Here is a 25,949-nt window from a genome sequence, read left to right as displayed (position 1 = left end):
TTCACTGGGACATGAGGATTTCTAAAACCAGTGTGTGCAGTATTTGTCAAGAGGTGGTATGGGAAGAGTTACTACTTACATTTTAGCATGTCTCTAGGACACAGAGCAAGAGGCTCCCTCAGTGAGATATGTTTGCTTTGGAAAAAGTTAAGTAATCAGACTGCCCAAGCTCTGCTTACTGACATATTTATAATACCAAAATGCAAACTCAGTTAAGAAGTTTGCAGGAAACACAACACAGAAAACTGCTTTTCTGATTTTGTTATGAAGCCCAGCAATACTGAAATAACACAAGATCCAGAAGTTCACAGATTAACCTGACAATCCTTGTTCTTTCTGATAGACCACTATATGCAAAAATATATGAAGCATGCAACCTGGTGGGTTAAAGAAAATATCCCAAGCCACAAACCCAGCAAATCTGTATTTGTGAATAATTATAGAAGCTTAGAACCTAATTAAAAAGCACTTATTACAAGAAAAAAAAATCATAAAGGGCTGATACCATAAAGAATCCAGCACTATGTCAATAAAATAAGAGCTTCAAAACAAATCCAAAGAATAATGCCTGCCTAAGACAGAATCCTTAAATATTAAACTTGTGTGCCTTCAGTATTGTGTGATACTAGTACCATAGTTAAATTTAACCCCTTCTCCTCATCAGTAGTTCAAACAATAGGAGTATTTCTTAAATGAGTTTCTGACATTAAATTCAGATGAACTGATATTAAGCAAGTCATAAACACAAACCATATTTGGCAGAGTCTGTCATTTGACTTTTTCATTCTGCATCTACCTACATACACATTTGCACTAGCATCATGTTCATAATGATGCCTTTTGTAAGAGATCCAAGTTTTGTAAATCAGAATAATGTACAAAAGCAGTCATACATTTTCTATTTCTAAATCACTTTCATGAAGACAACTACCCTTAAAAATCAAGGGAAAACAGAACAAAGACATGCAGAAATATAACATAATACTAGTGACTTGAAATAACTGCTCAGGATGGCACCCAAATATCATCGTAATGGACATATTAGAAACACCTAAATACCATAGACAGGATATGATCGCCTAGTATAGAGAAGGGCAGACCACATACTTTGTAACACTTTTATCCCGAGATGAAAGCATAATTTCTGCTTTGACCTTTTTTAGAATTTCTAATATACAACATCTGTGGTATTAGAAATGTAGGAAAACTGGGAAGGCACAAATTCTAGTGTATTACTACCTGTCAGAAAGCAAAGAAATGTACAGAAGACCTTTATATAGTACTGGAGAAAGTGAAAATCTATGCACAGGCTTATATACTGAACTTCATTACCGAAGATGCTTTTTTTTCCCACTTGAATTCTTCACAAACACATGTAAACCGTTTCTGCTTATCATCTGCACTAGCCATTCTGACATCGGGACTTTGCTTTTTAACTATCCTGGTTTTGGCTGTAACTAAGATAAACATATTTAGCTGCAACTTTTTTTCTTTCAAAAAGAGGCAAACTGGATTATAGCAAATAACCTTTAAGATAATTAACTGACAATGCCGCAACTAGCATAAAATCTTCCTTCAGGCGACCCCTAATTTAAGTATTACTGGCACAAAGTAGAGACAGATTGTGCATCACCACCGCAATATTTACATAGCAGAAACCCACAGAGCAGGAAACGTGAGACTCAATGATGCACTAAATTAGGAACAATCATATTCTAGTGTTAATTTGCTTTCTACTCTATCCAAATTTCAGGTCCAGCAATTGATACAAATGCACATAAAACATTCCCATTTTTAATGATTAAGAGCCTGCAAACAGTTTTGCTCAAAAGTCAATTTACTCACTAGTAGGGATACTTCCAGGATCAAACCCTAAAAGTGAAATAATTTTACCAATATAGAGATTTTCAGAAAACCAAGGATTTCTAATCATCTGTTTTTCTCTTTCCATAAATGATGCCTGCACAAGCAGTTTGAGTCTTCTCCCAGGATACCTGCCTTTTGATTGCAAATATTTTCATATAACAGCATCACCCTGATTCTACAACATAATTGAGAAGTAGTTTTAATTCACTGATGCTGCAGAGATATGCGTGTAGACATATGTACTCAAAGATTTCAAGTTAAAATAGGGGGAGGAAAAGGTAGCCAGTCTATTTGAAAACATACTGGGACGTGCCATATTTCTAACAAATACACAGTCTATATTCTAGCCAGCTACAGATTTCACGAGCACTACTCTCAGTTACAGCACACTTTAACATAAACACAAGCAGCCATCATCACTCTTTCTAAATTTTAAATATTATTCAAAGTTGATTTCCACTATGTGGTATTAACAAAATATTTACCTTTCCTAATCGCTGATGTTCTTCAAAAGCAGAAATCAGTTCTTGTGCCCACTTTATTTTTTCAGGGCTTGGAGAGAACTGTTCCTGGACAACAGCAATTTGGTTAGGGTGAATCACCTGCTTACCTACAAAGAAGATTAATAACACCAGAATCATGCATCGACAAACAGATGTTCAAACAAAATGTTCCAACCACTTGAGGCTCTCATATGCCTCATAGACTTTCTGCTATTTAACTGATTATTTTACTTGGTTTCTTTTCTTTTTTTTTAAACTGGACAACGTGCAGGTAGTCTTTTGCCAGATTTTTTAAAGAACAAAAATATCTCGAGCAGTTGTTGCATTCAATATCATTTGAAAGAACCCACAATTCTTCCCCCTCCCTTCCCATTTCAATCCATACATCATCTTTTTGTCGTTTCAGGTGTAATTGTTTGACCAGTGCAGTCAATAACAATTAAGTAGAAAGCATCTCTCAATTTTAGCTATATAAATAGCGGCTCCAGCCACACATACATAAGCTGTAATAAAGTATGTTCAGAAAATGAGATCTGAAGAACATCACGAGAGATTTGCAGAACTGAAAAGTTAACAGTAACATAAGGATCATTCCCTAAATTCTCAGTATTAGCTTAGCATCATCAAATACTCGTTGTTCTTTAAATTCTTGTTATTGTAATAGTTAGCTGTTGCAGGTACGTTGCCATATATATTTAGTTACAGGTATATTAAACAGTTATCAGAGGTATCTTGAAGTTTTATTAAGCACTTCTGAATGCTTTCTTGTAAAAGTATGCATTAAGAAAATAAAAATATATGTTGCCTTTTTTTACTAGAGATTTTCACATGTGAATAAACAGCCACATAATACATGTTCATCTGTTATTGTACTTAGCTACATGAAAAGGAATACATATCTAATTTGTTTGACAGTGTAGCATTTGCCATGATTAGTTCATTTTTAAGGGAATTGAAGAGACTGGTGTGTTTTCTGCACGATTATCTGTACGTTGCTTTAGAAGTGTCTGAATACAGAGAGGATGCCCTAACTCCCCGCTTTCCAGAACGTTGACACAAAATAAATGCATTTTCTTGCCACCACGCAGCAAAGCCAGTTACAACAACGAGCTCGATCCTGCAAGCAGCCTTGTGTGCGCAGGCGGCCCCATTTTCCTCCCTTGCGCAGTCCCATTGACCAGTGCACCCTCTCACACGAGCAAGGGCGGTTCGGGCAGCCTGCCGGGGGCACCGAGGGCCTCCGACGGCCCCAATGCAGTGGCAGGATCCGCCAGGAACAGCCGGTGCGCCCCCCTCTTCTGCCCTCCTACCCTCACGCGGCATCCCGGTGCCCCAACGGGACTCCGCAAGCACATGCCGAGCCACCACAGAGGATTTTTCACGTTCTCGCTGTTTTTTTAAAGAGGCAAACTTCATCGAGCGGCGCAAGTTTTGCACATAAAGAATTGGCAAGCAAAAGTTTGGGGCGTCAGAAGCCGTTGGGTTCTGATGGAGGGCTGTGGCGCAGGAGAGGAGCTTCTCAGGCGTTCGCGTCGGACTTAAGCGAATGACGTGTTAGAAGGGAGCACATCACTTCATATGACAGGGCTCATGCATTAGCACAAAGATACGTCTATTTTAAAGAAAATAATGACTGCAAAACGCATTTCCAGTCACTGGGATAATGTCTATCAAACTGAACTGGGTTGCAGGGATAGTGTGGAGTACAAACAACATTTGTGACTGCATTAGCACGATCTACTAATTTTTAGTACTCAGAGAAATAGCTACTGCCAAGTGTTACTACATTTCTTCAATAAAAAGCCATAAACAGTTCAAATTTATTTTATTCCCCATTAACCTATCTTTTGTTTATGATCTTCAGGCCATCCAAATTTTCAGTTTCACATTTCATTAAGGTAAATATTAAAAAAATCATTAAAAAGATGGTGAAAGGTTTTAAACTCATTAAGAACTATATTTTTTGAAAGAAATTATATGGAGACAAATTTCTTTAAAATAGGGTTTGCATTAGTTCCAGTCAAAAGTGTTTTAGACAATTGAATCGAATGCTACCATTAATAAGACTGACATTCCTTATTCTTAATATGACATGCTCTTCCTAGTTAAACTACTAATTCTAAAATTGAAGAGTGTAGAACTAACTCCTGCAAAATCCTACAAAGTTTAATTTTCTGGGAAAAATGTAGAGTATATTTGAAATTATACTGAAAATCACTCTATAACAAAAATGAAAATAATTATTTTATTATGATTTTATTTTTTATAATATTTATTATGATTTTCTTAAGTGTAAAACATTTCTGTAATAAGGTTTTCTTTTAATAAAGATATCTGTAGTAATAAACTACACTTTGTATCGTTAAAACATTAGTGAACAGCTTACAGAAAGCAATCCAACTTTGGATTTATAGCACTCAGTTGATTTTTGTCACAGATTATGTATCCAAATAACTGTATAATAGATGTAATGCCATGCAGGAATGAAGCAAATATTTTAAATGGAATTGTTGTTATTGACAAGTTACTGAGAGAGTGCAAAATTGGAAGACATTAAAATTTATGACCATGAAATCCTTTTTACAGTATCACTTGATATATCGTGCTTTAAATCAATACCTGTCAAGTCTTTTAGGTAACTGTATGATGGTGTCATTTTAGTCTTCTACAAAAGACTGCAAAAAGAGAGGAAACCTATAGCGTTTCATATTTATATCTGGCTTCTCAGCATGTAGCTCAGGACGTTCTATAATGACTACGTCAGCTGTTAAAGCTTATTCCAAGGTTTACTTAATTTTTATACAAACAGTCCTAAAACTGATGACCATTTATACAGACAACACACTGCCTTTAAGTCCGCAGGTTATGGTATTGTAAAACATCTTGCTGTATGTGTGTGTGTGTGTGTGTGTGTATGTGTGTATGTGTGTATATGCATTTGTATATTTATATTAATTTATACACCAAAAAGGTATATTGCCTTGGCTAAATTACATTTGAAAACATTCTGTTATATGAAAACACACTCACTGAAGAAACAGTAGGCTGTTTATAAGATAGCTGGAAGGAAAAAATTGGCTACAATAAGCAGTGAGGGGCACAACAGTAACTAAATAGATGGCAAACTCTTCGTTATATTATTTAACTTGTTTGATCTTCAGGAAACATTTGATTACGTTAAGTCCAATTCCAGCGGTCTAAATCTAAATACAGGAAAATTGTAAGGACATATAACTTTGCTGAGTATTATGAATTTGCATCAGTTTTCAGGGTGGTAAATTTGGCCCTATACAGGCAAATAAGTGTGCAGTTTGCCAGTTAACAGACCAATTTGAAAGCCTTAACTCATTTTTGTCCTGTTGATTTCAATGATTCCGATTATATGTGAAAAAATAGCAGGATGTGATCTTAAATATTTAAAACTAACAAGAATCATATGTTTGGAAGTTCTTGTTAAGGCAACATTTCAGTATTTTATTATCACATTATCAGACAGTTGTCAGTGGCAAATATGATCTGCAGACTTCTGCTTTATAGAAGGTCATCGTTTAAGCTAAAACCCATTTGTAATTTTCCGTGATGAATATTAAATTGGAAACGCTGAAATGTTTCATTTATATAGTTTTGGAACTAAATTTTTAGTTTTGAAATATTTTATTTTAAACAAAACAAGGAAGGAAGATTATAAAAATATTAAATAAACTGAAAGCAAAAGAAACGAACAAATGAAACATTTTGGATCGACCTCAAATATTTTTTTCTTTTTACCAAAAGTATGAAAAAATCTGTTTTGTTTTGACTTGAACAGATTTTTTTAATGACTTTTTTTTTCTTTTGGCCACCAAATCAGAAAACTCAATATTGACCCATCTCTAATTACGATTGGACTGGCTGTCAGGCTGTTTGCTGTATTTTTGAAATGTGTTGATTATAGTTGTGGAAAGGCAGAAGGCAAAGAGCAGGAGCTGTGAGTTCATGTTAATGAAGTCTGCACCTTCTACAGATCCTTACTCCTCATACAGAAAGGCTGGACACCTTTATGCCTGAGTTAGAAATTACCTTTATGCCCTAAACTGCCAGACAGGACCATTTTATTTCTCACCTATCTGGGTCCTATCCTGGTGTCAGATAGCTTCCTATATATACTCTGTGGAATCCAAAACACCATCAGTGTTGTTTATGCTTAGCATTTTCTAAATTTTCTAAATTGGCAGCCTGAATGCAGTATTTAAACACACATTAAGCATTCAAAAGGAGTGCTCTCAAAGGTGCTTAGCATCAGCAACTCCATCTTCTGTCAACAGGAGGTTCAGATGCTTAAGTTTTTCAAAAATCAAGCCTTTCCTTAAGCTAGAAAATATTGGTCTAGATTACGTAGCCATCAGCAGGTGCTACCATTCAGGAGCTCTATTATTTTCCCGACTTCAATAGCAGGAGAATCAAGGGTGGAAATCCTCGTGGACATAGATAATGTTCAATAGCTGTGAGAAGCTAACATTCTTGCCTCCAAAACAAGGTTCGGTTTTGCAAACACTGAAGTTCAACAGACAATAAGGCAGAGTTTGTGCCGGAGAGAATCCATTGCTAATCTTACACTGTAATGCCTAGAACACTTAAATGAATGATTATTTTGTTGGATTACGCTGCTTACTGCTTTCAGATATTACATGCCATTAACTGTAAGAATACATTTTGCTAGATCACATCATTGGGACATACTCCTTGGATAATAAAATCCTAAGAATTATCCTATTGCCTTAAATATACCTTGAATGATGGTCAGAGACAAATAATTTAAAATGTTAGTGCTATATCCTAGTATTCTATAATGCATGTGTCAAATGGCTGATTTCTATTGCAAAAACACAATCTTTGGTGGCTGCACTATCTCATCAGGGTGTCTGAGTGATCTGGTACACCAATCACAGGGTAACAGTCTGCATTACAGGACTCTGTTGCAAGGAGCCTGCTGGTCTTGCTGTCTGCCAATACCCGTAGGTGTCACCAGCACTTACTGGGAGGGGAGCCAGGAGATGAAAAACAAATCAAAGAAAATAATAAGAAAATAACTTTCCCATAGCAATTAGCACACAAGATTTGTTTATCAGCTCCTTCACCTAAAAAGTATTTTTTAACAGCTGCTGTTTAAAAATATGAAACAGGAATCAAAATGTTTTAAAAAGCAACTGTGGACTGATCATTGCAAAGTACAGTATCACATTTCCCATGCTCTGTGATGGGAGGAAGCACATACTGCCCATCCTCTACCCAAACTTCTCTTTGAAAAACAGTCATACGCTTGATGGGGTGTGATTTTAAAAAGCAGCCTGTGATTTTGCAGGCAAAATTTCCAGCCTCAGTTTTAAAGGTGCTAATAAATGTAGATGCGATTGGCACTACTTAGCTTTTCAGTAAATGACCTGAAATAAAATAATCAAGTTATTTGTCTAAGTAACAGTAAATGCAGCAACATATTTAAATAGAAGAAGATGTGCAGTGTTTTGAGACATTGGTAGAAACCCATACCAGTGAATCCCATTGCGGCACCTTCTCTTGATTGCTTGCGGAGCCCATCTTCATCCTGGAAATCGATGTAAACAAGGTCTATAGCTTGTAGGCCAAAAGCCTTGGCTGTTACTATAATTTTTTGCCTGGCATACAGAATATCATGAGTTTCCTTACTGCTTGTTGCGCCTACGAAAACAAAACAAAGAAAAGATGACAACACTGTTTTAAACCTTTTTATTTTAAACATTAAAAAGACGTTTTAGATTTCATTTAACCAATTTAGAAAATAAAAGAGGGATGCAAGGCTATGTTGTTGAAATAATGGCCTTTTGAGCAAAGAATAAGTTTCTTTAACAATAAACCCCTCTCTTTACACATTAGCTTATAAAATTCAGGTTTTGATTCGGTTTAAATCAAAATGAAGTCAGTGGAAGTTTTGCCTGGCAAGGAGGGTCGAGTTGGGACTAACAAGAAGTAATTATTCAGTTGTATTATTTACTGTATGTGCACTGAAAAGCATAACTGCAAGAGAAGCTTTATACAAATTGGCATACTGGGTACACATAAATGGTTAAAAAATTCACACTGAGAATAGAATTGCACTTTCCTTGGTTGTGATTCTTGTCACAACTGATGTCCTAAACTGAATATTTAAGCTTCAGCATTTGGATGAAAAATGTGGTAGATGACTTCCAGGAAGAACCAAAAGTATTCGCAAGACTTCATGTGCTCACACTACACCAGCTAAGCAACATTCACACATGAAGGCTGGTGTGAAAAAATAACTATGCACTATTTAGGCACAGATTTCCAATTTGTAAAGAATAATTTAGTAAATCGATGTTAATTTTTACATTAACATATTTATATTTAATTTATACATTGACAGTTCTGAACTATGATCTTTAAACTGAATCAGATTAATAAGCTAATGGCCTTTTATAAAACACATTTTGAAACACTTCTCATTTCTGAGGAAGAGTAATAGTGCTTTAACATAAATCCATGGTAGAGATGACTGTATTGACAAGGGACATGTTTAGAGTAAATTTATTAAAGCAAAACATAACAGGAGAGTATTTGAGTATGATGTCCAAATCCTGGATTATAATTGATTGTAAAACAATAATAAAAGAGACAGCAGGATTTTAGGACTTTAAATGCAGTTCTTAAAAGCATGTGCATGTTTCTTATGGATACTATATTTTTAAACAATTTCAGTGACTCAACAGGTTTTGCTTTGTTTTTGTTAATCTTTGTTGCTGCAGAGGAAGAAGTGCAAGTGTCAGTGTCCTGTAACACACAGGGACCACAATTTCATATCCCAATAACACATTCTTCATTGAAAAAAATTATGGAGAAAAGTAAAAACAATATAAAATGCAGCATCAAATGTCTGCATTCCTTTAATTATTGCTGTCAGAAAAGGTGGATAAATCACACGAGGCTTTTCCAATGCAAATGTCCTACACAAACATTTACAATAAACAGGCAGGTAACAACCTATGCTGGCACGGAAATCCTCTCCTCCAAAGATGACTGCGTCCAAATGAAAGCCAACTTGGGAGCCTGCTCTCAATGCTTCTTCGCAGACAGCCTTCAAACGAGAATGTAACATTAATTTCTACAGAAATGCAGGAAGCACAGAGACGAAGAGGATATTACCTCAACTCATTATTACTAAAATTTAGAAATCCTTCAGCTAAAATTGCTTCTGTTGAGCATAGCCATTGCAGATGCTCTACAGTGTATGGTGCTTTAAAATGACTCAGCAAAGTTGAAATTATGTTTGCCTAAGTACGTATATATGCCTGCGCTGTATAGCTACAGGACACCATACTCGATTCCCTACCTTATAGCAGAAGCTTACCATAGTGCCCTGGGTATTACTGTGATTGGTACTTTGGCTATTTATGTAGCAATACGAAACTAAGCACTTGTCAAATACTGCCTAAAAGCAAACAAAAAGTATTAAATTTGATTAGTTTAACATTTAATAGCATTGCACCAAAAAAAAAAAATCAGAATAGCTTTTCTTAAATAAATAATTTGAATGGTTTTAAATGGCTGAGGATTCCTTATTGGATAGACTGCCAGTTTAAAGCCTTTTGTTACATATAACTAAAAAGTAGCTACGAAAGTTAAAAATGCAACAAGTACTGCAGAAAAGTATTAAAGTAAAAGCAAGCAAAATTTTGCTTCTGTAGTTATTTAGAAGTGCATTTCCCAAATATTACTATTTTATATCAATATTTGAATAATATTACTATTTTAAGGATATTTAAGGATAGCGTATGCAGGGAGAGACAGATGTAATTACAAACTCTACTAGCGGGTGTTCTTACATGGCAGCCGGTGGGATAAGAAATTATTATTAAACAGAACGCTTTAAAAGGCAGCTCTCCTGCCAGCATCAAGAGCTGCAATATTAAAAATTCCACTATTAAAACCCTGGGAAAAAAAAAAGACACAGTTTAAAATAGAATTTAATTCTGTGAATGCACACCGAGCAGGAGCATGTATATTATGGTCTGAGGTGCAGTAAAGTGAGTTGTAAGGTAAGTGGCTGTACTGAGCAGGCTGACTGAGGCCTGCCGGCCATCCTGGCGGCACCTCGAATGCGGATGTCCTCAGCTGCTCAGAAACTTCTCCCTGGGAGCTCTGGGGAGGGACGCTGCCTTGCCAGGGAACGCACTGAGATTTCCCATTTCGTTATCAAGCTATCTTTCCTTTGTGAAAAAAATGGGCTTGATACTAAAGACCAGGGGTCATTTGTATTAAAAAGCAGTATAAAATAAGATCTGAACTAAAATTGCCTTAAAAAGAAGCATGTTCTTCAGCTAGGTGATATTTTCAAAGTTCAATTATACATCGAATCTTAGTATTAACCGCTCATCATACTCTCTTACGAAAGGCTATAACATGAAATTTGATTGAAATGTTATTGGTAGAAACCCATTATAAAGACACCACTTTAGAAATAGTGAAATGACAATTTTTTTTCTAATGAAATGGTTATACAAAATCAAGTTTGATAGTTACTAAATAGTCAAGTTTATTGCAACAATGTGAGTTTTCCAAATCATTTTGTAAGCACGCTTGTACTGGAAGGATGTTAAAAATCATAATAATAATAATGCAGAGAGGTTTTGTTATTTGGCATGGACTATCTGGAACTGTTCTTTCACTGAAATATTTTGTATTTATGAAGGCCTTTACAATACAGACATGAGAATTAAACATCCAAATGTTTTAGGGGATTGAAATCAATACATTTATTATTTTTCCACCTCTCTTCCTTAAAGAAATTGCTGAGAGACTATGGACTATTCTACTTATCTTAGACTGCTGAGATGATAAAATATAAACACTTCAGCCACATTAAGACCTGCTTACCTTAAAATTGAGCAAGCCCAGTGCAGTTTCCACAAAAGGGATAAAATTCATTGGTTCTACAAGTGTTCGGCCCTTTAAGTGATGTGAGAACTTGTCTGAAAACTAAAACTAGACAGCATGAGCTATTGGAGGAAAAAAATCATTTACAAAAGTCCACGTGTACCGACAACACTTTACATCTTTCACCTGGTTGCAACCCCCCCCCCGCCCCCCCCAAGTTATCATTAAGGAAACGAAACCAGCTTTTAGCAAGGGCGGTTTGGAGGCCTATGTTGCAGCACTGCAGAAAGATTTTTAAGTCTAAAGGCTTAGTTGCAAAAAAAAAATCCACGCTTAGCACCTAGCACCCTAATGGTGTTCAGGGCGAAGCAGCGGGCCCCCTAAAAACCAACGGAGCGGCGTGATACCTGGCGTCCGGTTTTGTTTCGGGGCCAGCGCTGACATCACTGCAAGTGCGCCGCAGCCTTCTAAGTGGCACCCGTATTATTCATTACGGCACCGTTACCCTTTGTTCGGGAGGCTTTTCTTCATAATTTTTAGCTTACCTAGGAAGGCCTTAAAAAGGAAGTTTAGTTCTTTGAAGACCAAAGCTCTCCAATTTTTTCCATGAGACCAGTTCACAGCTAGCTCTGAGCTGCCAGTGGGGTAGCCCAAATTCCAAAATCTATCATCTGGAAACATACAAAAGCTCTTGCACAGATTTTTTTCCCCTTTCAAAAGCAGGGGGGAAAAAAAAGGGGAAAAAAAAATCCCCTCAGCCCTATATTGTAAATCTATTATGTCTGTCCAGATCTAGTAATTTGTGAGGAGATAAACACATCACAGGTACGGCAAAGATATTTTCGTAAATAAAGACAAAAATAACATATGCATATATTTTAAATTTAAGGAATATTCGACTATTAATGGATATCAAAGGAAGGGGAATTTTAATCATCTCTCCATTCAGTCTCAGTTGGGTAAATCATATCTAAGAGATTTGCATAAATATAAACCATCAAAGACTTTTCATCTTCAAAGGGGGTTTCAAGACCCTATAAGCTTTGTACTGTAATCATCGCAGGTCACAACCCTGCAGGAATAAGGCTGCTATGGCAACATAAAAAACTAATGCTTAAGGCTTAGCATAATATTCTGACTAATAGAAAGGAAACTCATTTTAAAAGCTGGCAGCCTATTTACCAGAAGCTGGATTAGAGGTGTTATTTCCCCTTTTAGCTTCCCCCACTGCCCCTCCCCAAAAGAAGGAAAATCTAATCACTGCGATCTTTAAAAAGCTTTCGAGCAATTTGCAGTAACTTTACAATTAGGCCAAAATAAATCACAGCTTTCTGCGAGGAAGAATTGTGCCCTTCCCATCCCTGCTTTGCAGCACCGCCGTGGTCCTCTCTGGAACTTTTCCTTGGGGGAGAGAGTTGCACCCAAAGATGTGCAAGAAAAATCAATGCATTTCACATGTGCAACCATACAGTATGGCAGGTACTGCAAAAACAGCAAGTGGCAAACTTTGTACAGAACGTGAGGTAGTCAAATCGTATCAGCTTTTATTCTTAGGATGATTTTTATTTCTTAGCTGAAAAAAAGTAAAAGTGCTACCGTGTTTATACTTTAGGTGCAAGCTGAAACAGCCCAGCTCTTCATGTATTTTAAACTATTTAGAAAGTCACTCTCCTGAGATTTTTAGCATCTTTTGTTTCGAAGGTAAACAAACAAAAAAAAGAACGTGTAATTAAATATTGTCTCCCTTCCTTCCTCTCCCTTTTAAAAATTTTGCAAAAAGCGCCCATAGAAAAGGTAATGAGTGGAGAAGTTTCAATTAATTTTTTTTTTTCAAAGGAGACGATTAAATGTTTCCGGCCTGCTAAAGTGTTCATTTCAGAGAGAAGGGGGCGAAGGAAAAGAAAAAAAAAAAAAAAGGAAGGAAGGAAGGCGGAGGGAAAAAAACAAAGCTCGGGGAGGGGACGAAGTAGCAGGCCTCAGCGATTCTTTCAATTCCCGTGCACACCCAATAGTGTGTGGGGAAGAATGGCCACTGGTCGGGATTTGTGGGAGAATTGTCCCGCCACAAAGGAGCGCGAGTTACGCTTGTTATAGTCCAATAAGCCATGCCAGTCAAACAAGTCGCCGCGCCGGGCACAAAAGGAGAGCAAGAGATTCGCACACAAAAGGAAACAAGTAAGCCCATCTTTTCGCGGCGCATCAGCCGCCAGGTTTGCGGCCGCGCGCCCAAGTGCAAGGCAGGGAGGAAGAATAGATGGCTTGCGCTCGGCGAGGAAGGGGGAAAAATAAGAAGCCAGGGCATTTGCAGACTTTTTTTTTTTTTACATTGCCCTGTGTCAAGAAATGGAGCACGCACTTTGCGTTCAAAGGTTTAACTGAGAGGGCCAAAATACGGGCCACGAGACCTTGGTTGGAGCTGGCTTATTTTCCAGGGGGATGGCGTGAGAGATAAAAGTTAGCCGCGAGAAAAGGTGAAGGGAGACAGAGAAACAAAGAGCCTGCGGGTCGCACCTCGGTGCAAAACACACTTTGTGGTAGCAGGGGCCCTGCCATTTTGGAAGCATGAATATTCATTAATGACAAGTTACGTCTAACACTTACATGGCTGTAGCCCCTGAGAGGTATACTCTGGTTAATTTAATTAAATGTTGCTGTAAGGGGATGTATCTTCCTTTGCAAGCAGCGGAAGCTGAAGGTACGGTACCAGGGCATGGCCAAGCCTGGTAATATAACTAACATATTTGCTTGGTTGTACTCTCACGCATGATCCTAAAGGCTTGATCGAGGTTAGATTCTGCGATTAAAATAGATACTAATACAGCTCCCTGCCTTTCATCACAGCTTGCACGCGTTCGAGTTGCTATACTAGTGGTTTTCAAAAATGTAGAACTGAATAATTCAAGGTTAATCCTTTGCTGCCATTTTACAGAAATAATGGTATATCTAAACAAATGTCCTCCTTCTTGACAATTAAAACAATTATAGCATAATTAGGCCTATTTCAAAGTTTTCTTAAGTAATTTGACATGCCAACCATTTACATTTCAGGTTTTTATTGGCTGAAAAGTCAGTCATGAAACACAAACACACCTGTCAGCAATTAAAAAGGAAGAAATAGAGAACTGTTCAGGAAATAATATCTGTGCTAATTAAAAACACTAGTTAAAAGCTTCCTGTTTGTTCCTCCAGTTGCCCCAAGGAGTGACCTTCCCCCAACCCATTTTTTTCATATGTTGCTAACATGTTTTCCCCATCTCCTGCTTACAAGGCAGGTAACTAAAACACACGAACATAGAAAATCATTTTGCATGTCAAAATATTTGGAAAATAGTCAGATACTTATACATTGCTTCTACTTTTCATAATATACTGTGCCATCAATATCGCTTCTTTATTGACTGTAGGAGAAATAAAGCTAGTTTTCTTTATAAATGCAAGGTGTTCCACATATGCTTTTTGTATAGCACATCTTGGGCACATTTAAATGGACGCTTTTCCCAATTATCTTAGCCAAACAACAACATCATATGGTATTTGCAGCCTTCTTCATAACTCAGTCATTCATCTCTATGCCTATCCTAACTTGGCCCAACTGCTCTAGTCAAAAGATATTACGTTGGTAAACAGGTAACTACTCACCCATCGTATTTCTTCAACATTTTCAACCTTTGGCAGCATCATGCTTGAAGGAAGGGTCCTGGACTGCAAAAGCACCTCTAGATCTTGTTCTGCCAAACCACTGGACACAGAATTTATCCTAACACATTTTTCAGCATGGCCAAAGTCAAACTCTTCAAGTGTTTTCACAACTGTCAGTCTTGCTTCTCTCTACAATATATATATTTAAAGGTACAGAAAAAGAGAAAGAAAGAAAACACTTATTTTCTATTGACAGAAAAGCCCACTGAGCAGAAAACTTGTTAAAATGATGGGGGAAAAAACTAGAGAGCTGATGTATATTTTGTCCCCAAAATGTCTGTCACGCTTGGTCTTTTATTAAACTGCTCATCACCAGCATCTTGCAATGTCACCTTTCTCATTTCTTTATAGCTGGTAGATAAATGTTCAATTTTCAGGTCTAAAAGTATTTCTACAATACCACTTGTAGAAAACAAGCATTGTGTCCAATATTACTGAAGATGTCTAACAAATACAAATCTTTATACTAACCATACTCTGTTGCACTAAAAGTCTACACCCCAGCAAACTGGAATGTTATATTTACATAAAACGATAAATGTTTGTAATTCCTCTCTGTATTTCATGTGCTGAAATAGCACGGATGTTGCTTTAACGAGCACAGATGTACATATACTTCTTTGGTGTTGCTCTAAAAATCTTCCTTTTCTCCATATATGTAAAGTGCATTAAAGCCTGCAGTGGAGTGCATGACTCGCATGTTGTGAAAACAACACCAGGAGAATCTGTAGTTTTTCCTGAATCCAGTGAAAAGATACTCTCCTACTGGCACAGAACGAAACCTCCAAAGACACTTGTTTCCCGTTGCCATTCGATCACTGTTTTTTGGACTGTAAACGTACAGATCTGTTTAATATTTGATTTGCATTAGGAATACTTGAATGCTTTACTGCAATGAAATACTTTTATTGGCCTCAAGAAGCAGAGGGGAGGGGGGAAGGAGAGCACTTGGGCTCCCGACTTCCTGCCAATTTCAGTTTCAAAACCAAATCCCTTCCACTCGCCAACAGCCCCTAACAAATTCTCATTGTCAGAGCGAACACTTATCAAAAGTAACTTCATTTGTGAAGAGTTTTTACGGCGCTAATAAAACTTTAAAGCTCCTGGCTCACGCGCGTTCAGAAACAGCTTTAACAATATGCAGTCACTGACTGGAGATGCTCATCGGGAAAACAGGCAAACCCTGGGAAAAAAACAAAAACCCCCATCAAAGTTAATATCCAGGCTAATACCAATCAGCGAGACAGCACATGACAGTAGATTTAAACCAGACGGATATCGATCGCTGCCGGTGAGGGGGCAGAAGCGGTTTCCCAATGTGGTCTGAGTTAGACGGGGTGCGGGAACAGTAGCTTGCAGTTGTCAGCTCAGAGCAGAAGCGGGTCGCCGGGTCCAGCCCGAGACAGCTCCACAGCGCGCTGATTTACACGGCTTGGCCTGCCAGTAATTAGATTACGGTCAGACAAAAGCAAGCGATGGCTCTCAACTGGGTAACGGGAAGGAATAAGGAAGCAGACAGTTAATGAAATCTGAATCAAACAGCCTTCAGCTTGGTGCTACCAGTCGGGCTTCTCCAGAGGTTTCGAACGTGTGCCCCTTAATCGGACAGACAAGAACAACATTCCCGCGCCCGCACCCCTGCGCCCGTTTGGAGGCAATCTCTGGAAAATACCACCAGAAACGCTACAACTGCCGTGAGCGGGTGCTACCTGGGGCCGTTCAGGAAGCCGTGCGAAGCCGCGCGGTTTGCTGCAAACACGTGCAGCTGGGAGGCAGCTCCAGCGCGCAGCCATCCAGTATAGTTTCTCAGAATGAGGTAAACCAAACCGGATGGTGCCGTTGCCGGCTAACACAAATCCACTATGTTGCCCAGCTCAGATCGGCAGCAACCGGCTTTCTGGGCTGGGCCGAAAGTTTCTGCAGGTGATGCAGCAGGGTAGTTTAAAAACGTTCTCCAAACCAATTTATGCTCTTAATTAAAGTCAGATTATCACAGTTTCAGCACACACTGATCCAATTTGCAAAATAAAGATCTCCCCAAATTATCCGCCAAGGCAGCATCCAATTCCAACCGAAGGCACATCACTGGAAAACTTACAGCCTAATTCATTATGTTTTTCCAGATTATAATAATGAGCAGTAAACCATCTCATTAGCTATTTTTCTCCTCAGGCTGCAAACTCCCTTCCCAAAAAAGACAGATCGTGTCTTTCTAGGTATATTTCCATACAAAACACTTATTAACAGGCTGTTGCTGTTATCAATTTACATAAACTAAATGTGCAGCCCTCTGGTACATATCCCCAAAATAACCAACAACTTCACTGAATTTATACCAACCAACAAACATGGGGAGGGGGGGGTTGTTGTTTTTTCCCATATTTTAATAGAAAATATGTTGCTATGTTAGTTAACACACCCAAGCCATCTGTTGGGTTGAGAATTGATGCGTTTTCTTAGAACCACTACATTTTAGGTCTGTCTGCCTAGATCTGTCTGCCTAGATACCCCAGGAATGGAAAAGACTCTCGCCCATGATAAAATGCTTCAAGTCACTAGGATTCCCAAATCAGGAGTCAATTCACATTTTTAATTGTGGGCCAAATTGTTAGGACCTGGTTACCCAAAGTCAGACCTCATGAGGGGTCCGACCCTGTGTCTATCCGAAACGGTGGGGAAAATCCCAGTGATGTTAGTGAGGTAGCATCAGGTCCTCACACAAATTTCCAAGAAAGCATTTCACGGGTAAATATGAAAACGTACTAAAAACTCAGATAAAAACACGGGAGGCCATTTCTGCCTCATAATGCAATGAATTGTAGATGCTATTCTTTTGCATTTTTTTAAGCTATCTAAACTACTTGAAAATTTTAATAGTAGAGAAAAAAGTTGATACTTGATATAGTAATGCCTTTATAGCGGTAGGTGTAAGAATGAACACGTTTCCCAAACCGTATATAAACTCCCTGCCAAGAATGGTCAAGCTAGAATTTTTAAAGAGCAGTGGAAGCAACGATTTACTCTGCTCTTCACATGAGAACTCCAGCATCAGACAATACTCTGTCACGAATGAATAGCCGATAAAGAAACAAACCTAATCGTTAAATAAATTACCCCGTCCCAAGGTAGTTGGGGATTATTGTATCCCAGTTAGCGCTCAGGTTCTGCAGGAGCTGGGTATTTTATTAAACTGAGAACAAGAAAATGACAACAGACAGCTTCTATGGTAAGCAGCAATATCATTAAAATACATCCAATTGATTATGAGGAGGACACAGGAAGATTTTCATTACCACGTACAGCTATACCAACTGGAGGAGATAAAGGTTGCAGTGACGCAGCGTCGCAGACAAACCAACCGCCACCAACACGCACAGACCCCGAAATTAAAGACGGGAACGCACGTGTAGCCAGCTCACTTGGCACCCATTAAAGCTAATAACTAACCATCCTCACAAGTTTCTAGCTCTGCATTATCAAATCTGCAAAGAAAACAACATCCGTCCACTTTTACACTCCAGTGGAAGAGGTGGTCCCTCGCGGCAGGGCTGCACAGTCTCGCCATCTGGAGAATAAATCGAGTGTGAAGTACAGTATAGTTTGGGACCAAGCTCCGTGGCGGCAGCCCAGCAGTTAGTTCATTAGTTCCAAACTTCCAGGGATTAGCGTGGTATCAATTCTGCTGTCGGATGGGATAAGGCAGGCAGAATGCGAGATTCGAGGAAGAATGTGACAACCCGGGAGGAGCCCCGTGGGCTTATTTTGGAAACTGCGGAGTAGAAACACACCTAAAGAAACACCTTAAAGAGCAGTATGATCAGAGTCTCGTAACATCTGAACCACTACCTTTCCTCTTTTCCTTTTTGTTTTTTTCCTTTTCCTTTAAGTTATATGTCAACACATAGAAATTTCAGCTTTGAAACAAGGAATGCCACGGAACTGGAAGCTCACCCACCCGCTCATCCTGCACACCGTGCTAATACAGAAATAAAGAAACCAAGGTGTTCAGATTAACAGAGTTTTGGGGACCGGAACAGCAGAGAGAAAAAACCCATTTTCTACCTTCTTTGGAAACTGGTAATATACCCCACAAACCAGTTTTCCAGCACTGTGATTTCCAGAACTGCCTGATTTGGGGGAGAAAAGGGAAAGGCATATATCTGCATAAACATGTCCTGGTCCTTTTGAGCTGTATCTCTGTTTTGCTTCACCTTTCTTGCATATCCTTATGCCTTTTTTTTGAGACCTTAGGGTCTTAATGTAAAGATAGTGAATGTACTTAAAGATATGTTTATGCATAGATCTCATCCCATTAACATCTTTTTATAATAATTCATATAGAAATGCAAATATATGATGCACTAAAATGGGAGGCCAGAATGTATCATCCTCATTGCGATAATAAGTTTGCATGTTTCAAATGGCAGCAGAAAAATTAATTACTATAATCACAACTCAAGTTATTTTTTGTGACAGGTCTGACATGATAAAAACATACAATTATGTGTTAATGTTACTTCCCTGGAGTGGTTTGTTTACAGAACTTGACATTGCTGACTCTTTTGTCACTTATAGTCGTTCATACCACACCATGCTAGATGTTGCCTTTCTCATATAAGACTCTGCAAAAGTGCACATATATACCCATAATATTACGTTGGCAAAACTGAGTGTTTGCAGAGGGAAATCCTGACATTTTTCGCATGCTTAGTCTCCTTCAGTGACGTGATGCCATACGGAATGATACATCATTTAGTTTCAAATTCACAAATGGGACTGGCGGGAGAAAAGAAAAATTACATTTGTTTTCAAGGAAACAAAGAGAACCAGAAATGTGGAGCAGAATGTTTCTGAAACCACGAAATACTTGCTCATGATACCTTTTACTTGGGTCAGACACTTGTAAGAATAAATCTTTAAAATGGTAAATATTTATTCCCAGTTAGTTTTGTTAGACTGAAAACTGTCATAAGAAAATACATACATTGCAAAAGCTTCTAGAAGCTGCTATTAAATCATTTATTTTAGTTACTTTCTAGGCCAATTAATCAATTCAGGGTTTTTAAAAGATGTGTGAAATTTTAAAATACATTTTCTTTCAGTTCAACAGGGAACATGTCAAAACCAACATGCACTCCTAAAGGAAAGAAGTGGCAGGAGTGAGGAGACTGTGGGAGAGTTAAGGCCTCCATAGGCTAAGCCTGTATTTCTCCTCTGCAATTTAGGCAAACACGTTTTAGACAACTGCAAGATTCTGACTCTTCCACTACTCTTTCCTGAAATCTTCAAATTTTTTCTTTAAGGATGATTTGGTCTATTCAAGCCTTTCCTTTTTTATACAATCCTTTTCACTTTTCTGAAAAGGAGATTCTTTATAACCTAATGATTCATCTAACTGTGCATTGCTAGCATCTGCTGCTTTTCTCTCTGCTCTGCTAATTGTCTTTACGTGCTGTACATGGTTTATCAACACTAAAATTGAAGCAAACTACTTCAGCATTGTGAACTAACCTGCAATTTAATTATGCTCTGCTGAGGAATCTTACTGGCCTGACCCATTTTCCTAGAAGTTTCATTTCAGATCTCAGAATGCCTTAATGTATCTATCAGTCATATTTATGCTGTATTTTTAAAGGACGAGATCTCTCAAAGCTGCCTACGGATCACTAGGAGCTGCCTGCTGCTGTGTAACCTTATCAAGCATCTCCCCTCCTCCTTCTGCCAACGTGGCCTCTGAGAACCCCGGGGATGTTCGGTGGAGATTATCCGAGATCATCAGAGTTGGACAATTTCCAGATATGACCATCGGGCAATGGCTTGGCTCAAGATACCTGAAAAGTGGGGAACCAAAGAATAAGAGTTTTTGAGTTCGACCATGGCAGCAGGCCCGAACCCAGGGCTGGCAGCTCCCCGTAAGGCTCGATGGGGGCTCAGCTACACAAGCGGCACATTTCTGCTGAGCCGGGAGAGCTGAGCATGGGGAAACCAGTGCAAGGGCAAGACATTTTTACAAATTGTGTTTAAGATATTTTTCATCCTTGCAGATATCTTATAAAAATGTAAATAGAGGCCAGTATGCTGCTAGTATGAATTGGCATATAGAAATATTGTTATAATATGAAATCTTAGCATAAATCCCTCTGTTTGTTGTAATACTGATGCAGCATTTTATGTATGTGTGAGTATAAGCATAAATACAGAGACAGACTTATACCTTAAGACTGTGTGTACAATACTATTTTAAAAGCTTTTTTAATGATAGAATCATATGCAATGGCACCAATAAAAGAAAATTTTGTTCCCGTATGTAGGCAGCTATTCTTCTGTCTGCCAGCTTATATAAACACTTACGAAAGAGATGTAAACAGCCTTTCAATTAAGACAAATCAAGCTAACACTAATTTAAGCTGGCTGCAAGATGTAGTCTCTTTACTTTTTGCCCAGCTTTCTGAGGATGCTTTTCGTTGTGTGACAGATTAGCATGACAAACGAAAATGCTTTAGAAGCATTAGTGTTAATTAGTCTTCCTGGACAATCTGAATGAGCTGTTGCATGATGAAATGAGACCACAAAATATTCAATCTGATGTAATCAAAAAAAAAAAAGCTACCCATTTCTTTCACAGGGCACAAGAACTTAGCCATATGTTATGGTTATTTTTATTTTAAAAATATTCTGGTTTAAGACATATTGTCTTGGCATAACATGTAATAAATTATTATGGAAAATGTTCAGTCTAGGCATTCATTTATTATTTTTGTAAATGTATCTTTTTACTAATGCTGGTAATGAAATATATTAGTCTTCTACATTTTGACAAAAGTACATCTACTTTAGCAAATTATTAATTCTTATTCAGTAGCTGATTTCAGGTGTGATGACTCTAAGTGAGATATTGATCAAACATTTCAAAGATGAGCAAATGTCTGCTATCAAAAGCCATCTAATTACCTCTTCAATTATTAATAAATTGTTTGGAAAAAACAATTAAAACGAAATATGGCAAACATTAAACAGTGGGAAAGGTTCAAGGCAAAATAGAGGTAAAATAAAAGTTTATCAGAAAAAGAAACCAATCGCGAGACTGAATATAAGGAAAAATCTTCTAGATTAAGAAAAGCACCTGCAGTACTCCTCAAACCGTAAGACAGTTCCTAAGCAGAAAGGGAGGAAGGCCAAAGGCTTATGCCTGCTCGCACCGAAAGAGCCGGTGTGTTAGTCCCAGGCTTCTCAGAACTGCCTATGAATGTAGAAGGCATTAAGAAAAATCAGGTATACTGTGCCACGGCTTTGTTCATCTGCCCTCTTTTTTGGAACAAACTTTTCCCAACCCATCCACAATCTCAGTAAAACTAGGTGTTCTAAAGAGAAAACTTGGAACAACCATGCTTTTTTTTGAATTGTATAAATACTGATTAACAGCTCTGTGACTACCTCTTATCTCATTTTTCATACAGTAGCTTTATCTGCACTGGTAAACTAGCAAATGAATATTTTGTAAGGGAGCAAAATCCTAAAGAATTCCTTAAATCCAAGGGTTTACAGGTCATGACCACAGTATGTATGACCAAATGCTTGTATAAAAGAGCTCTCATTTCATCATCTTCATCTCACATTTTTAAGTTAAATGGTGTCATTTTGTAGATGCATGTGTTTCCCTGCAATGGATTTAGCATGGGATTTATGACACCAACTGATCACTCAGATGTCATATGCTGAGCAAGGCACACCATGAAATCCTCCCACCAGACGGGTCCTTGCACTGTCTAGAATAGGAGTTCTTAAACCTTCTCATTTCATGGGCAGCTTTTCAAAGCAGAGATTATCTCATGCAGTCCTGTCCTCCCGTGTGAGACTACATGACTGATCTCAGTTTCTATTTATGGTCCCTGTGAGAACATCCACACCATCAGATAACTTAGCTCCCCACTTCACTTGCAGATCTCAGGCCCCGACTGCCCACAAGACGTTAACTGCTAGTTTACATCCTGACTCTCCTCTGGAGAGAATCAGCTATTTCCTCCAACAAAAATGACTTCACACCACCTGCATGCAAGAAAGGTGCATTTTCAGTAAAGCAAGCAGGTTCAGACTCAAATGTGTACTTCTCCTCTAGGTTAACGAATTACAGAAATCTGGCCTTGTTTTTGAGGGAGCCTGGCTTGTGACTTTGCTAGACTGAAACCCCAGAGCCATCACAACCTTTTGCCTTCCTACTTGTTTCCTGCTGATCGAGGGAGGTAGGATTCGAGCATGCTCCTGCAACCCATAGCAAGCATCACTAACTGTCCCTATTCTTACATACATACCTATTTACCTGTAAGGTTACCTGAGCATAACTGATTGGGGTCTCCGAAATCAGCACACTTTGTTAAACAGTTGATACGCTGACTACCACAGCTTTTGCCTCAAGTTAAGTCTCTCCCTTCATACCATTTTTCCAGACCTGAACGTGCAGGCTCTTTCACCTGTGCTTCCATCACCTGCTGTTAGATACATCGAAGTCCAAATCCGACAGGGATCTCATTCACTTCAGGCAGTCTGTCAGGCTTCAAGCACAAATTCCTTAGACCTGGTTTATCAAGTATTTTCTCTCACTTTTTGGACAATGACTCTGCCAAAGGCAATGTCAATATAAGACTAATAAGATGGTTCAATTTTGGATAATTTCTTAACATGAACGGTGAATGTTGCTTAATAAATGCTGGAGCTGGCTTTGACCCTGCTTTTGTACTGATTTAACTATTTTGGATTTGGTTAATATCAATAACATTAAATTGATGCAAAGCTTTGGCAGGCATCTGTTTACCAAAATGCTGATAGTATATTTTATTTTCCTATGTGAATGAACTTTAGGGACAATAAAGATCTTCTAGCAGTATAATTGCATTCATACAGTAGTAGTGCTTTGTTTTCTTTATAGTAATTCTAAGCCAACAGAGATAAAATGGAAGTCAGTATTCACAAGTTTGACATCCATTAAATTATTATTTTTCCTCACAGTATCCCAACTTCTTTTATTGTTGTGTAAACTGTCTGGATTAAATACATATTTTGGATATCAATTATATCAATTATATATCAACTATATCAATTTTTTGTCCCTTTGACCTGAAATGAACCTCCTTCTTGATTTGAACAAGGAACTTCCAAAACAGATTCATGAAAATGTCCTACTAACCCGAAGAACACTTTTGAATAGACACTGTTTTGCTTTACCAGGTAAGCCTGCCTATTTACTCTTTTTTTGATTATCCCTGTAATGTGTTTTGTATTCAGAACAGCATGTAACTTTTTTCCCCAAAGCTCTCAGATACTTCTTCTCCAACAAGAATCCCCGCTTCTGTCATGTGCACCAGATGCAGATTAATCCTGATAGGATTCAGGTGATACTTCCGTCGCTCACCTTGGCAGAGGCTGCTTCTTGGGTTGCCAGCCTGCCACCAAGCATCACGTCAGCCTGGTAGCTGGACCTACAACCTCAGCAAGTTCCTCTGCTCCATTTGTTCATTCCAGGAGGGCACCAAGACACCAGCCCTCTGCTAGCGCGTTCGTGGCACTTGCTCTGGTATGTGGTTATGGATACAGCAGGCTTTTGGGGCCCTCTGCTAGTTTAGGTGTCTTTCCCGTTACGTTTGCCTGTAGCTGGGCTGTGGCCAGGGCAGTCCTCAAACAGCTTATCCAGGGCTTGCTCTAGAGAACTTAGCTTATTTTCTGAGAGGAAAATAAACAGTGACAGCAGAGCTGTTCCACTTAATCAATCAGCTAATTCCCTACCCATTTCTCCCACCATTCCTTCATTTGGTGTGCAATGGCCAAATGAACTTCCTGGGAAGTCTCATCTTCAGAGGCAGTAGGTTTCTGCAGCTCCAAGTGGGTTGCTCCTCTTGAGCCGACTGGACTGTTCCAAAGTCTAGGGGTGCTGTACCAGATACAGCAGTACCAGAAAAGTGTGGTAAAATATGTCTCTTACCAAAGTCTCTTTCTTTTCTGGTTCCTCATTCGAGCGAATACCTTCCCAAGTTGGCTTCCAACCGCTGGTGTTCTCTTCCAAGTGATTCACAAAGTTTTTAAGTCCTCTCTGCTATTTGTCTTTCAGAAGTCTTTGAGCATATTAAAACTTTCTTCTTCTTTTCTATTTTCTGGAAAAATGTTAAGGTCCATTATTTTGAAACTACTGGTGTTCATCACTTCAGTTTATTTATTAATATTATTTTAAGAAAAACATCCCTATGTCCCTTCATGCTCTCAATATCACCTTTTCCAATACAATTCTTATTTCCAACTGAGTGATTTGATCTTTGCTTTAAGATAATTTTTCATCTGTTGCTTACTTGGCTTTATTTCTTCTTGACCAGGTTTCACAGCTTCAAATTCTGTGTTGGCAGTTTCTTGGCCAGTTTTCATTTCCTGTTGACCAGATATAATCTCTGCCAGTATGGAAGCTAAGTCCTCTATTGCTGTCCAAGCAAGAATCAATCATGCTGAATCTTATTACTATAAATCTACATTTAACACACATCTAATCCTCTTTGGGATGATCATCCACCCTCGCACAAACTTTGTCACATTTTACGAGTGGTGATGAATGTTAATGAATTATTCTAGCCCATTCACATGCATGTTTGTAAATAGATGGATATTAGGATAACTCAAATAGCAAGACAACAGTAGCAAATGGCTTCAGTCTACTTGATCACAAAAAGCTATATATATATATCTCTATATATCTTTTTAAGAACAGTGCTTCAGCCTGTGTTTCTCAGGACAGGTCACTGTTCAACTCCATACGCATTTGGACTTACTTTCTAGCTATTATGTTTAAGACACGTACTGCAGAATTACTATGCAGCCGCAGGCAGGTTGAACCCTATTGTTCTATATACCATTCAGACCCAACACGAATGCATGATCTAGCACCACGAGCTTTCAATCAGCAAATTCTGTGTGCCCAAAAGTTCAGCTCGGCTGTTTTAT

At 38.3% G+C, this 25,949-nt stretch overlaps 1 protein-coding gene across 2 annotated transcripts in view; it reads right to left on the bottom strand.

Annotated features, from left to right (window-relative positions):
- Positions 1-25,949, bottom strand: part of CLYBL (citramalyl-CoA lyase) — a 212,270-nt gene that overhangs the window by 46,582 nt on the left and 139,739 nt on the right. For both annotated transcript variants that reach the window (XM_067293634.1, XM_067293625.1), the window contains exons 3-7: positions 14,913-15,101; positions 11,274-11,375; positions 9,381-9,474; positions 7,896-8,063; positions 2,352-2,476 (exon numbers count right to left, since the gene is read on the bottom strand). In XM_067293634.1, the coding sequence (XP_067149735.1) occupies positions 2,352-2,476; positions 7,896-8,063; positions 9,381-9,474; positions 11,274-11,375; positions 14,913-15,101 (678 nt within the window). The remainder of the gene's footprint in view (positions 1-2,351; positions 2,477-7,895; positions 8,064-9,380; positions 9,475-11,273; positions 11,376-14,912; positions 15,102-25,949) is intronic.

This window comes from Apteryx mantelli, chromosome 1 (genome assembly GCF_036417845.1).
Source record: "Apteryx mantelli isolate bAptMan1 chromosome 1, bAptMan1.hap1, whole genome shotgun sequence".
NCBI classification, from domain to species: Eukaryota; Metazoa; Chordata; class Aves; order Apterygiformes; family Apterygidae; genus Apteryx; species Apteryx mantelli.
The sequence above is the reverse complement of the archived record's forward strand: the minus strand, read 5'-3'. Positions and strand labels throughout refer to the sequence as shown.